This window comes from Myotis lucifugus, unplaced genomic scaffold (assembly GCF_000147115.1).
Source record: "Myotis lucifugus unplaced genomic scaffold, Myoluc2.0 scaffold_5, whole genome shotgun sequence".
Lineage (NCBI taxonomy): Eukaryota > Metazoa > Chordata > Mammalia > Chiroptera > Vespertilionidae > Myotis > Myotis lucifugus.
The window spans coordinates 14,191,105-14,206,726 of record NW_005871053.1 but is presented as its reverse complement, the minus strand read 5'-3'; the positions used below and the strand labels follow the sequence as shown (position 1 = coordinate 14,206,726).

General features: G+C 36.0%; 1 protein-coding gene across 1 annotated transcript in view; it reads right to left on the bottom strand.

Moving 5' to 3' along the window:
• SCN7A (sodium voltage-gated channel alpha subunit 7) overlaps positions 1–15,622 on the bottom strand; it is an 82,115-nt gene that overhangs the window by 23,196 nt on the left and 43,297 nt on the right. The window contains 5 exon segments of the mRNA XM_006083180.3: positions 119–556; positions 5,494–5,850; positions 7,507–7,680; positions 8,781–9,019; positions 9,658–9,754. Coding sequence (XP_006083242.3) covers positions 119–556; positions 5,494–5,850; positions 7,507–7,680; positions 8,781–9,019; positions 9,658–9,754 — 1,305 coding nt within the window.

The following is a 15,622-nucleotide window of genomic DNA, read 5'->3' as shown; positions in this document are numbered from 1 at the left end:
GAGTGCTATTGCTAGGATTGAATGGGCAATATAACTCTGGAACTTCAGTGCTGATTCACCTTCATATCAACAATGCCCTAAATTAATAATAAGCAATCCAGATATTGAAATATCTTACCTCTTTGCTGCTGCCGTAACCTGACTTGCTCTGAATCTCCTTATTATCCAGATTTTCTATATCAGATTCTCCGGAAGCAATTGGTACAGTTTCAGAGGCACTAGGACTGGGGATAAGTGACTCACTCTCATTTTCAGTCACTGTGGTTTTCTCTGTGCCACTGCTTTTTCCCTTGTCCTTGAGGACACCTTCAGTGTTGCTCAATTCAGAAAGAGTATGGCCAGAAATATTCTCTTTAACATGTGTGTCATTTACATTGTCCACTGTGTCCTTGGGAACATTTAGTCTTTTACATAATATTTTAGAAAGCACATAGCATATCCCTTTTTTAATTCTTGCCATTGCACACTGGAGATTTTTGGCTTCTTCACTCTCTGCATGCGTTGCAGCATTGCATGAGCTAAAGGAGAGCACCAAAGCCACAAACAGGTAAAGTATCTAAAAGAAGAAGTAAATGAAGTTAAGTGAATCTCATTTTTTCACCTGAGATTTGTAGTATTAACTACAATACTATTCAGTTCTTACTCATCTAGAATGGGTCAGGTGCTGTGCTAGAGATTTGTATAGCTAGAACTCAACTGAAGGTCACAACAGTCTATGAAATATTTGTTTCTCTTTTCTAGAGGAAAAAAGGCAAGTTTTATAGATGTTAAATATCAAAGGTCACACAGATTGAATTCAAGTCTGTTTTATTTCAAAGCTTGTTTTCTTTTACTGAGCCAAGCTACCTCTGGCAAGGTGAGAAAATGAATTGCTACTCAAAGTGGCTGACTTCAGTTCTACCCCAGATGTATAATGATATCTTCTTGGATTCTGCAAACCCATAAGGAATCTCATTGGGAGGCATCTACTCCTGGTTCTGTGACCCACATCTAATATTTCTGGACCCATGCAAGCATAGGGATTTGGTAAGTTAATCAATTACTTTTAGTAATAATTTTGGCCAAATAAGAGAAATAATAGAAAAATTATTATTAATAATACTTGCAAGTTATTCAAACTCTATGATAATATATATTTTGATTTTACTATCACTAAGAAATATGATCTATGTATATTCAGTTTCCAGAGAATCAGATTTTTATCTTGTTTATAGTTATAAGGTATAGATGCTGTTTTTGGATTCTAGTGTTGAAGATTAACATCAATTATTCTCTTAGACTTAAAGTAATAATTTGAACATAATTGTCTATTATGGAAGTTTCCTCTTCTATCTTCAGATATATGAGCTTAAGAGTTAGTTCATTTTATGCTTTACATATTATTTTAGAGCACAAAGTTCAAATGGCATGCATCATGTGTAAGAATATGTATATATAGTAAGTCCTCATTTAACATCATTCATAGGACCTTGAAAACTGTGACTTTAAGTAAATTAACATAAAACCAATTTTAACATAGGCTAATAGGTATAAATAAGAGCTAAGTTCTTACAGCATATTTCTGGTCACAAAACATCACCAAACTTCTAAGTAAAGATCCAAAACATTTCTACCAGTAAACAATAAAATAAATGTGAGCTATACACACATGTAAAAAACATTAATAAAAACAAGACAATTATTTTCCAATCTGCTTATTCTACTTCAGGGTCATGGGTGGGTGGCTGAAACAACATTATGTGAATGACATTATTGAAGGAACTACTGTATATAAACTTACATAACGTTTTTCTGCCAGTGTTTCTGATTTTTTCAAACATTAAGATCTACTCTTAAAAAAGTATACTGACAATTAATCTATACTAATAAAAGGGTAATATGCTAATTAGACCGGGTCAACTGGACATCTTCCGGATGTCTGACTTTCTTCTGGACAAAGCCACAGTGGCAGGGGCTGAGGCAGAGGCAGTTAGGGGTGATCAGGCTGGCAGGGGAGCAAGCAGTTAGGACCAATCAGGCCGGCAGGGAGCAAGCAGTTAGGGGCAAGATCAGGCCAGCAGGGGAAGGCAGTTGGGAGCGATCAGGCTGGCAAGGGAGGGCACTTGGGGGCAATCAGACTGGCAGGCAGAGGCAGTTAGGAGCAATCAGGCAGGCAGGCAGAGGTTGTTAGGGGTGATCAGGCAGGCAGGCAGAGGCAATTAGAGGCAATCAGGCAGGCAGGCAGGCAGGCAAGTGGTTAGGAGACAGTGGTCCCTGATTGTGAGAGGGATGTCCAACTGCTGGCAGTCAGACATCCCCCAAGGGGTCCCAGATTGGAGAGGGTGCAGACCAGGCTGAGGGACACCCCCTGCTGCACGAATTTCGTGCACTGGGCCTCTAGTGTGTATATAAAATAAGACAAGTCTATGAAGATCTCCAAACACTCATTTGTTAAAACTTCTCTAAAGAGATGAAGTTCTCAGATACTCTAATTACTGTCCTTCTCATGCATTTACACACCTGAGAAAACATGAACTGCCCACCATATAGTGTTCAGTCCTAATGGACTGCTTGTACCTATATCTTCATATATATATATATATATATATATATATATATATATATATATATATATGAATAAAGTTCAAGTAAGATGCATATTGAAAATTAAAATATTATTGCAAATATTGCCATCACATAGATAATCATAATCTTTGCAATATTTTGGTGGAGCGATAAAATGTGGATGGCTCAAAATTGGAAATTTCTTACAGGTGATAATATCTGAACTGATAATATATTCTAGAACCTCCAATGACAGAGTCTCTGAGGGCAAACTGAAAATGAAAAACAACACATAACTGAAAATACAAGATCAAATGCCAATATCCCCTGAGATTCATGTGATTTTTCTCACACAAGTGCCTCCCTTGACAAGCTCAATGACCCTTATAGGAACTTCTCTATTAGCCTCTCTGTCATTCTCAAAGGACAATAAGTTCAGGATGTAAAAGAGCAAGACCAAATATAATTTAAGGTAGTTGGTTGTTTCTTTTTCCCTGCCACCTCCCCCCTTCGTTTGGTTAAGTATTAGGCATGGTGACAAATAAGAAAAGGGTGTTAGGTAAGGATTTCATGACTATAAGCTTCATAAGAGCAGGAACCACATTTTCTCTTAAGTAGACAACCCGCACAATGTGAAGCACAACCTTAGTGATAAACAAATACATGTTGAAAATGAATTAATTGTAGAATAAATAAAAGAATAAATTTTGTGCCAGAATTTGGACAAGGAAAATTATGCTACAACAATTATATGTTTAAGAGCTTACAATCTGAAATTTTTTATATCATGGATACACACACACAATTACCCACACACACATATACATGTGTACATATTTATATGTACTAGGAATGTCACATATGAAAATAAAGTTCAAAATACACTGGAACTTTGGGACAAATGAAGAACTTTTACACTGTAGAGTGCTTCTGCTTTATTCAAGTGAGCACTAAACTTAAAATAGCCTGGTCACTTGAAGGATTAAAAACGAAAAACAGGATGTATAAATGACCAAAGCTATGGAGGATTCAAGACCTCTCCTAATTTGAGGAGTAATAAAGAAGGGGAAAAAACATAAATTATATTATAAACTTAGGGTTACTTTTTTTCAGTCACAGTGTTATAATGAAAGTCAAACCATATATTTATTGCTTTTGGGTTAAGAGATGAAAGGTGAAGTAATATATATAAAACAAAAACAGTGGGGTCTAACTTATCAGGTTATTATTATTTTTTTAGTCTTTTGGGAAATGTACTTAATCTCTATCACTTGTGAGAAAAAAGCAAATATTTGAGTCCTGTTTTTCTCCCGTAATAAATTTTTCTTTTATAAGCCATTCCTTTATCTTAGAAAAAGTAAAAGCTACTTACTCAATTCATGTAGTACCACTTCAATGATTGTATATTTAAAAGTGAAAGCTTTCTCTCTTAGTTAATTAATGCATAACAGTTTTATAGAACATTGGTTTTCAAATTTTGCTGCACAATTTAATCAAATAAAGATTCCTAAAAAATCCTGATGTCCATGTATCAATAAAATCAGGATCTTTGGGAATGGATCCAAGGCATTATATTTTTATTAATTATACAGGTAATTCCACCATACATTCAAGTTTGACAATTAGTGTTATGCATAAGTGGTTCTTAAAATCTAATGTGCATACAAATCACCTGTGGATATTGTTAAACTGTAGATTCTGCTCCCATAGGTCTGGGTTCTGAGAGTCTGCTTTGATAACTATCCCCCACATGATGCCAATGCTACTTTGAGTAGGAAGGTTATAGACCACTGCTATCCAATAGAAATATGATGCACGTCACATTTTTCGGTAGCCACATTCAAAGCATAAACAAAAACAGTTAAAATTAATCTACTAACATTTAATTTAACTAAATTTATAAAAATATCATTTTAAAATGCAATTCAATAAAAATCATATATATGTATATATACGACCCTAATATGCAAAAAGACCGAATGGTGGAACAACGGAACAACCGGTCGCTATGACGTGCACTGACCACCATGGCGCGCTTGCAGAACATGATGGGCATCAGTCGAAGCAGGATGGTAGAGCAGGTGAGCAGGGGCACCAGACTAAGACAAGGCACCAATCGCTGTCATAGGGGCGAGCCTCTGGTGGTTACTGAAAATTCTTTGCTCCTGTGCGCCGCAGTCCTGCCTGGCGCTTATACCTGCTGCCAGTGCTGGCCCCGCCCGCACCCACTGCCTGTGCCCAACACTGGTCCTGATCACTTGGCACCATCAGCGGGTGCGAGTGGCTGCTGCTGGCTCAATTGCCCCTCAGGGCTTCTCTACCTACCCCTGCTCCTGAGGGGTGTTCAGGGTTGGCAGCTGCTACTCGCACCCGCTGCTCTCACCCACTGCTGGTGCCGACCCCCTCTCACCTGCAGCTGGTGCCAGAGCTGCTGCTGGCACCCACTGATGGTGCTGCCCTGCTTGCACCTGCTGCTGGTATTAGCCCCAATCGCTCTGCGCCATCAGTAGGTGTGAGCAGGGCTGGAGCCATCAGACCATGGGAGCTGTGGAGGCGGGGGTGGGGCTGCTGGCAGACAGGGGACTGGGGACCGCAAAGGGAGGGGCTGGGCGGGGGCGCGGAGGAGGGCTGAGACCTGCCCCTGTGCCCACTACAGCCTCATGGCCCACAGTTACTTTCAAGGTGCAAGAATTCGTGCACCAGGCCCCTAGTTACTAATAAAGTAATTTACCTACTTTTTTGGGTAAGACTTAAAATCCAGTGGATAGTTTTACACTTTGGGCATAGCTCAAATTAGACCACTCATATTTCAACTGACCAGTAGCCACATGTGGCTAGGGGGCACCACATTGGGCAGTACAGTTATAGACCACTGGAGTCCATGAATGAAAATATTAGACTATACTACATCAGCTTCCTAAGGAAAATTTTAAACCATGGGTTACTTACCAAAAGGTTTCCAATTAAAATGACCATCATGTAAAAAGGAACACAACTGAATTGGCCTGCTGTGTCAAAGCAATCCCATAGAGTCTCTACCCACTCTCCACAGAGAATCCGGAACACATTCAGAAAGGAATGGAAGAAGTCACCCATGTGCCAGCGTGGAAGTTGACAGTCTTTGTCTAAGTTGTAGATGTATGCTTTGTAACTCAAACCAAACAGCTTTGTGCCGACCACAGCAGAAAAGAACAGGAATGTGTAGAACAGCAGGATCAAGTCTTTCAGGGCCCCCAGTGACTTTATAAGAGTCAGCTTCAGAATCTCAAATGTTGGCCAGTATTTCCCCAACTTGAAAATTCGCAACTAATAGAGCAATGTAAAACACAGGAATAAGAAACAAAATACAAAAAAACTTGGTTATTATTCATTATGATATACATTTAAAATCTGTATCAGCATTATACATATTCAAATATATAGTATTTAATGTAATATTCAGTTTTGAACATTTAAATATTAACCACTAACAATTCATTTTATGGACAATTCTAATACAAAGCATACATATTCTATAACTTTTTACACACAATTCATACATATTGATCTGTCAATGCCCGTTCAATATTATGTTACAATTACTCTAGCTATATGTTTTAATATCTGGTAGGGCAACTGTCCCTTCTGTGTTGCTTTTCACACTGTATCGGGCATTTTCCCACATTCTGACATGTAGATGATATGGGAAAAAAACCTGTTATTTTCCACTGAATTCCATTAAAGGTTCTATTGTGTGTTTTCCTTTAAAAAAAAAACACATTAAAGACCAAACACAGCCGAAACCGGTTTGGCTCAGTGGATAAAGCGTCGGTCTGCGGACTGAGAGGTCCCAGGTTCCATTCCAGTCAAGGGCATGTACCTGGGTTGCGGGCACATCCCCAGTAGGAGATGTGCAGGAGGCAGCTGGTCGATGTTTCTCTCTCATCGATGTTTCTAACTCTCTATCTCTCTCCCTTCCTCTCTGTAAAAAATCAATAAAATATATTTAAAAAAAAAGACCAAACACAACATTCCAGGTTTAGTTTGAATATTTTTCTTCTTTTTACTAATGCTTTTTTAATTGGTATAGCACAGATTACCTTAACATTTTAGCCACATAAATGAACTTGGTCATCTAAAATCCACACATCATTTTTATGTGCACTATCTACTGTCCTTAACTTTCCTAGTATATATTTTGCTTTCTGGATTCAAGAGTAGGACTTTACATTTATCCAAATAAAACTTAATCATCTTTTATTCATTCTGTTACTAGCCTTTCAGATATGTTGATCCAATCTTTGATCACATTTTCTGCATTTCCCGGTCTTGTTTCTTACATAAACTTGATAACTACATCTTGTACATATTTCTCTCAGTCATTCAGTCATTAGAAAAGCTTATGGACAAGGATTAAAACAGGTTGCTCTTGATTCCTGCTTCATTCCTTCAACTTATTGCCAGAGTGTGACAATATATTACTTATCAAATGCTTAATATTTTCATAAATATCATTCTAATAACATTATTATCTTATCTAGTTTTCTTATTCTTACCATCAACCTTCTTTGCGGACATACTGATTCTGGCAGTAATTTTTATAACAACATTGTGCTGGCCTGACTGCTGTTATATAACGTTTTCTGCCCTGCATTTAGAAATAACTGGTTCCAATTCCTTAGTTACGCATTGACATTCAGCTTCTGGGGCTCTTCATTTCCTTGCTCCTTAAAACTGTCCCAGAACCCCTGGCCCTGCTTCCTAGAACTACATCTCAAATTTGTGACATATATGGCTTATTTTTTTTAATGCTTTGGTTAAATAATAGCATTAGAGACTGCATACTTTTTCCCGGGGCAGTATTAACTCATGTAATACTCCAAATGTTCCAATGGTATTTCTATTACTATTCTTTCATTTTATGTTTGAGAAAACTGAGATAAATTTTCATAAAATAAAATTTAGGTCTTGGATTCTACTTACCACCCTGAATGATCGAAAAACATCCAGTCCATGAACATTCGCTAGAAAAAGTTCTGCTAAACCAAGGAACACAATTATGCTATCATAAATATTCCAGCCTACTTGGAAATACCCATATGGATGCATGGCAATTATTTTAAAAATCATTTCTGTTGTGAAAATTCCAATAAAAACCTAAATAAAAACAAAACACATGGATGAGAATATGATTGCAATGGCTCTTTGGAACCCTCATGCACAGAAACTAACTTTTTAAAGCCACAATCCTCACAGTTCTTCTGTCAATATCTGATTAGTTTTGGAGTCTATTACAACAGACTCATACATTTTATTTAAAAATCTAATATTAAACACTGTATACAAAATCATCAATTACTTTTTAAAGCCAATCTGGAAGAAAATAAAAGAATGTTGGAGGGTAGAAAATCTTTTCATTTTGAATAGTTTCTTTTGGTATATGGAATATTTGTTAAGATATTTAATTTTTTAACTTGCAAAAGAATAAAAGAAGTACATATATGATCCAGAAATAAACAGGATGAAGCTATGAAAACTGACTTTTGAAAACTATATTGGAAGAAGTAATTTCTACCAAATTATGGTTTTGGTATCAAGTAAATGTATAATTCAAAATTAGTAGCAACATGGCTGTTTGTATGAACACCAATCAACTAACCAATAACAACTTAATAAAAGGGGAAAAAATTAAACACTATATATTTGCTTGAATGTGACTTGTTTTTAAATTCATACAAATCTGTTTTGTCTTTTGCATTGTATGGGATGAAAAAGATAGGTGAATCCCAACAACACCTTGCAAAGGATAAGCTCCAAACTAAGGCAAAGACAGGTGGTGAGAGCAGACAGGGTCAGGTGCAGTTGTAGTCAGGATTCACAATCAGATGTCAGCGAAGAACGTGTGTCTGCTATTTGACTTCTATCCTATTCTGATCTATGGGGATGTGATGCCCAAGAAAGGGTATACTTGGGAAAGGAGAGGAAAGGAATAATTTCATGACTGCTAAGCAGCTGGCGAGGAATCCCAAATTTCAATGGCTGATTTTTAAACTCTAGGTATAAACCTATTCAGTGATAAGAACATTTACAAAGCAGGGCTGGGGATGGTGAAGTGGGAAAGCATGAACACAATACTTTATCTTGTGCTTATATAATGCATTTGCAACATATTCAAGTTATGAAATAAAATAATGGGATAATGACAACTAAAAAAGATTGAAATTGCAAATGAAAGTAACATAGAATAAGAGCCTTACCAGGTTTCCAATGCTGAGAACACTGAATGTTGTTGCACTCATTGGATAACATTCCATGGCCAAAAAATATATGTTTAGAATTATGCATATAGTGAGAAAAAGATCAGAAAATGGATGCATTATAATCACATGGACAAACTCTTTCAACTTTAACCAACAGGGAGAACAATTCCAAATCAAAAAAATTTTAGCAAATTTATACCAACACAATGGACATCTCTTCTGAGATTTTTTATGCTCTGCAAGGAAAGAATAGTAAAGTGAAACTTTAGAAAATTGCCAAAGATTACTAATAAGAAATGACTTTTGCATATACTAGTAAAGAGAGGTTTGAAACTAGACTTCTGATTTGGAATTAGCAAAAAAGAGGAATATTTTATACTAATAAGCAGAGAAAAGTAAATTTCCTCTATTTTTTCATGGAAGCTGAATAAGACAAATGAAAATGAGACAAACTGTCTAGTGGAAGAAAAACATAGGAGTATCTGTCAAAACAACAAATATGGAATATAGCTGAGAACATTAAAATTTATAATTCCTAGATTTATATACTTTACCAAATAATGCCCTTTAATACTGGCATAATAATGAGTTACTGGTTGTATGTTTAAAAAGCAGAGTCAATATAGAGAGGACCTTGATATATTAACACTTTCCAATGTTAAAAACACTGTATTTATGGAATTTTTCTAAATTGTTTATCCTAATATTCTACTGTTATTCCTTAAATTTTAGTTATCATATAAAATTCTGAAGTCATTATAAAATTTCTTTAAAAGTGAATCTTATGAATAGTACCTTTCATAGTATTTTTTACTAAATATTTTATCTAAAATATTTTTTACTAAAAATATTATCTAAATATTTTTTACTTTACCTTCTTTATGTCTGATAGTAGCATCATCCAACATATCCAAAGAAGTGATCATAGAAGTTGGTGATCTTTTCTTCATTTCTATTTGTGTGGTCTTGGCCTAAAAAGAAATTTGATGAGTATAATAATGGCTTCTTCCCAAGAGTATAACTATAAGAAGGTTTATAACCTCTTTAAATATGCTGATTTTTACTTCCAGAAGCTTTTTCTTTTTCTTTTGGAAAATGTGTATAACTTGCAACTTGACAAAATAATTGTATCCTATGAGGTCAACTATAAAAGGAGTAAATCAGAAAATGATAGTGGTATTACCCATATTTGACAAAGAATTCAATGTATAGTTTAAGATTATTGTGAAATATCCAGTTGGTAAGCATGCTATTGAATAGCAACAGTATTTCTCTAACACAGGGATGGGGAATGTCTGGCCCCTGGGTATAAGGCCCATGAAATTATTTGATCTGGCCCTGCCACAGCATTAGGAGTGAGTTAATTAAATGTTTGACAAAATATAGCAGGCTAATTTTTAAGTTGATAATTTTGTATGACCCGCAAATGATGTTATAAATATCCAAATGGCCCTTAGCAGAAAAAAGGTTCCCCACCCCTGCTCTAACATCTTAAATTTCTTTCCTTGAGACTATGTTAACAATATAACTTTGCAAATTCTCTTGACAAAATAAAAATACAATGCAAATGAAATAATTCTGGAAGAATATCAAGTAATAGATAATTTTTTTAAATTATGTTGTTAGAACATATATGATAATTCCATAAAGTAATCACTTCTTTCTGTCTCTCATATCTCTTGAATAACAGTTTTAGATACCCTCTGCTTTGCTGATGTGGCTACACAGGGTTAAAAAGAATCCTTGCATTGAAAAGGCACTCACAACTCCTAACTTTGATGTTGAGATTATAACTTCTACACATTCAGTGTTACCAATATAGCTCAAGATGTTTCTAGTGACCATGTATAAACTTTGTAATTTGATTTAGACTGTAAGAAATTCATAATGGGTAATGATATTACACCATAGATTTCCCAAGAGTTTTCACATTTGGCACACACAAAGAATAATATTTATCTATTTGTTAACTTGGGATAAATAGGTGAAGCTACTCTTGGATAGAAATAACTATCCATGTTTAAAAAGCAGAGTCAATCTTATAGAGAGGACCTTAATATATTAATTACATATATATGTATTATATAGTATATATATTATGTAATACCCATATATATGTAATTACATACACACAGCTTGGAATACTCCCACCTTAACACTGAGGGATTTAGTAGATGAGGCTCACCAATAACCCATACACAATACACTCAGGTTGGCAAGTTCTGCTGTTGTCTATCTGAAGAGGCATAATAGATATGAAAGAAATCATATTCATATCACTCAGTACCAGTCAAATCCCTTCTAATTTCACAAATAGTGGTGAAAACCAGTTGTATTTCATACTGAGTTCCACTGGCAGATTCTGTAGGTCTACAAATCTTAGTTTCCTCCCCGCCTCCCTTTTTTAACTCAAAAACTAAGCTAAAAACTGAGGATGTCAAGTTAATGTATTTACTTAAACTATGATTATTTAAGAAATTATTTTAGCTCACATAAAATTACATAAAATATAAGTTATAAATTATACAAGTCCAAATTTCCATGAGATAAAAAAATACATAAGCATACTTTTTTCCTGTTATTAAGATCTGATGAGGATTTCCCAAGTGTATCTTTATGATGATGACACTTTGGTGATATAGGGAATAATATCTTTCACTATGCTCTTAATATAGAGAAATTATTTCCCATAGAGCTATTTCTGACAGTGACAATGATTCATGGAATCACACCAAAGAGCAAGTCAGTAAAGACAGTCTTCTGCGTGCGGAGTGGATGGATGGAGTAGGGAGAATAATAATGTTATTGTTGATATAGTCAATGCCAATTTTCTACTAATTTGGGTTGAATATGGATGTATTTTAGAATACAAAATGAACAAATTGAGCTAAAAATATTAAATGAACACCCACGTGTGGGCCAACTCTTAAGGATACAGCTATTTACAATGCAAATTGAGAGGATCATAACAGTAACTCCTTTTTGGAAGTTTAAGAGTTAATCAGGGCATATGCCTGAATTTTAGAAAATTCAATGTCAAGATTAGACTGGGAAAAGGGACTACGTTTCTCATAACAAGTTTAAATTTTCTCTGGAGGGAGGTATGAATAAGGAAGGAAGAACACAGTCATATTTCTGGCATTAAGCAACAAATACCTGAAGTGTTCATCTTGGACTCAGACTTTCTCTCTTTACTGCAGCCACACTGACCCTGTTTTCTCTCCCTATGCAGCACGATCATTCCTCAGATCTCAACTCAAGTAACAGTTCCTCATAAAAACCTTTTCTGACTCAGAGAAATACTTTATTAGTCTCTCAAAGCAGAATATTACTCTCTTTATAGTTACAGGGGTTTTTTTTTTAGTAGAGAATAATAAAGTCAACGACCAGGAACCCAATATTCAGCTTCAACAATTAACAACATCATACCCTTCATTTATAATATATTATTCATCCAAGTTTCTTTCTGAAAGATTTAAAATCAAATTTTAAACATTTTTATTTTTCAATTACAGTTGACATTCAATATTATATTCTATTAGTTTCAGGTACACAGCTTAGTGGTTAGACATTTACATAATTTACAAAGTGATCACTTTTTAAATCTAGTACCCATCTGGCACCATAGTTATTACAATATTATTGACTATACTTCCTGTGCTGTACTTTACATCCCCATGACTATTTTGTAACTACCAATTTGTACTTAGTCCTTTCACCTTTTTTACCCAGCCCTCCAACACCCCTCCCATCTGGCTACATCTGTTTCTGTTTTGTTTGTTCATTTGTTTTGTTCTTTAGATTTCACATATAAGTTAAATCATGTGACAAAGAATTTGTCTTTCTCTGTCCTACAGAATAAGCTTTTTAAGAAACATAATCACAACACCATTATCATCAGCAGCAAAATTAGTAATTCCTTAATATTATCCAATACCCAGATCATGCTCAATTTTCTTTCATTGATCAGAAACATTCTATTGTAGTTGATTTGTTCCAATAAAAATACAAATAAGATCTACATATTGAACTTTGTTGATTTCCATTGAATATCTTGAGATTTTAATTTATTTTTTCTTATGTGATTTATTTGTTGATGATACTTGTTCACTTATACTGTAGAATTCTCCACATTCTTTGTTTGACAGATTATGTCCATTTAGTGTAATTTAATCTGTTCTCTCTCCTACTGTCCCTGGAAAAAGATAGATCTAGAGGCTTATTAGACTTAGCTCAAATTTTGGAAAATAATTTATTGTATGTGTTGTTTTATGTTTCTTATTTCATAATATCAGGAAAGACATAATGACTAGTGGTCCTAGAGTTACAATTTTGTGTCATGATAAGTTTATAGTCTATCTCCCCACTAGTTCATTAGATTTCACATATAAGTTAAATCATGTGTACCTTCATAGTACCTTCATGAAGATAGGTACTATATTTGTATCTATTCAAGTTTATTTTTAATCTGCAGTGTTTTGTACAATGCCTAGCACATAGCAGATTGACAAAGTGTTATTTAACTGGATAAATGAGTTATAGAAATGTCAGTTTAGATGGGCAAATAATTTGAAAATATTTATAATCCTGCAGTTGTATATATCTGATTCTTTTCCTGAGGTTTTGTCAGTAACTGACAACTTATAGAAAAGCTTTACTTGCAAATTGTGCAATTGATGGAATAATACTGTTTCAGCATTGAAACAAGTAAAGTGGTGAACACTAGGTTCTTTTCCTATGTACTGAGAAATCAAATACTAATAAATACAGATTTATTGCAACTGGAACTCCTCAATGAGGATTACATTTGAGGATTCATGAAGGCACTCATGTGTCGGTACATATCTGATGATCAATAAGCATTATTTGCTATTATTGTTATTATTATTTTAAATTTCCCTAAAATGGGATATAATCAGAGACTTAGAATTTTATGTTGAGGAAGTATTCTGCATATGAACTGCTGTGTCTTTTTGCGTTTGTCTTCTTGTGCTCCCTATAATTAGTCATTAACATTTTTCAGTTGCTCAGTATATTCTGAGAAATGCCAAGCACTTAACATGAATTTATTTCATTTGAATCTTATAACAACCTATGAGACAGGTGCATACTATAGATTTTTACATATTACAGATAAAGAATCTGAAGTTTAGAAAAATTAACAGAATTGGCAATACATCCATTAAATGACTAAAATTGACCAAAAAACTGAGCTGTTAGCCAGTATGATCTATTACTTTCCTATAACGTGAGAATATGAAGCATCTAAACACTCTCCCGATAATACCAACATTGGAATCTGACTCGTCTTCATTGAGATGGGTCACCTAAAGTGTCCTCAGTATGTTCCATGTTAAGTTCTCCCTCCAGTGCTTTCTTATGTATCAATCAAAAAAGAAAAGAAATCTTGTGAAAATGTTTTTCACTCTCACTTCCTGGAAAACCTTTGCATGACAAAATGTTCTAGTATTCTTCCAAGAAAAGAAATCTTTTACAATTGAGAATTTTAATGAAAATCAGAAAGGCTTTGTGTGATCCAGAGCAGCCAAATGAATGAGAATATTGGAAAATTAGGAAATAATCCAAGTTCTTAAGCAGAGTTAATAGGGCATCTCATCCTGGGATAAGAGCAGTATTGTGTTCTTGGATACATTTGTGTGTTGCCCTTGACATTTGAAATGTCACTTCAAAAGAAATTACACATTTAACATATCATTCAGACTGTAATCATTCAATCTTAAGGACCCAAGACTCATTTCTAGAAACAGAAAGCTTTTGTAATTTGCTTTTCTGTGACTTCCTCATGGGTGATATAATGGCTATACTCAATAGCCTCTTGTTATACATGTTTTCTTCATATGGTGTATAATTGCTTCTTGTTTCAATGGTATGTGTGTTATAGACCATGTAGACATAAGTATCCTATATAATAAAGAACTAATATGCTAATTCGACCAAATAGCAGAATGACCGTTCAGGCGACCTTCCAGACGAAGCCAGGGCTGCGAGGGCCGAGCCCCTTGCAAGAATTTTGTGCATCAGGCCTCTAGTCTATCAATAAGTTGTCATTCGGTATGATCCTGCATCATGTCATCCAGGCCCCACTTTTGGAAGAATGACTTTCCTAGAGCTTCTTTATTGATAACTCGAGGCCTAGTGCATAAAATTCATGCATAGGTAGGGTCCCTAGGCCTGGGACGCAATCAGGGCTGATCTGGGCCTTCTGGCTGCCGGCCAGGGCTTTCCTTCCCTGGCTACAGGCTGCTGCCCCACCCCCTGCTGGTCAGCACATGTCATAACAAGCAACCAAACTCCCAGTCTCCCAGTAGAACTCCCAAGGGAACACTTTGCATATTAGCCTTTTATATATAGACTAGAGGCATGGTGCACAAAAATTTGTGCACTCGGGGGGGGGGGGCGCATCCCCCAGCCCGGCCTGTGCCCTCTCGCAGTCTGGGACCCCTCAGGAGATAACGACCTGCTGGCTTAGGCCTGCTTCCGGGTGGCAGAGGGCAGGCCCAATCCCTAGGTGCAGCCCCTGGTCAGGCTCAGAGCAGGGCCGATCAGGAGGTTGAGGAGCTCCCCGCTGTCACTCACAGAGTAGGGCCAATAGGGGAGTTGGGGCACCGCTCCCTGTCACACACAGAGCAGGGTGGATCAGGGGGTTGGGGTGCTGCACCCTGTCACACTCAAGGCAGGGCCAATGGGGAGGTTATGGCTCTACCCTGTCACACACAGAGCAAGGCCCGTGGAGGGGGGTTGGGGCGCCACCCTCTATCACCCACAGAGCAGGGCCGATCAGGGGGTTGGGGCCCAACCGCTGTCACACTCGGGGCAGG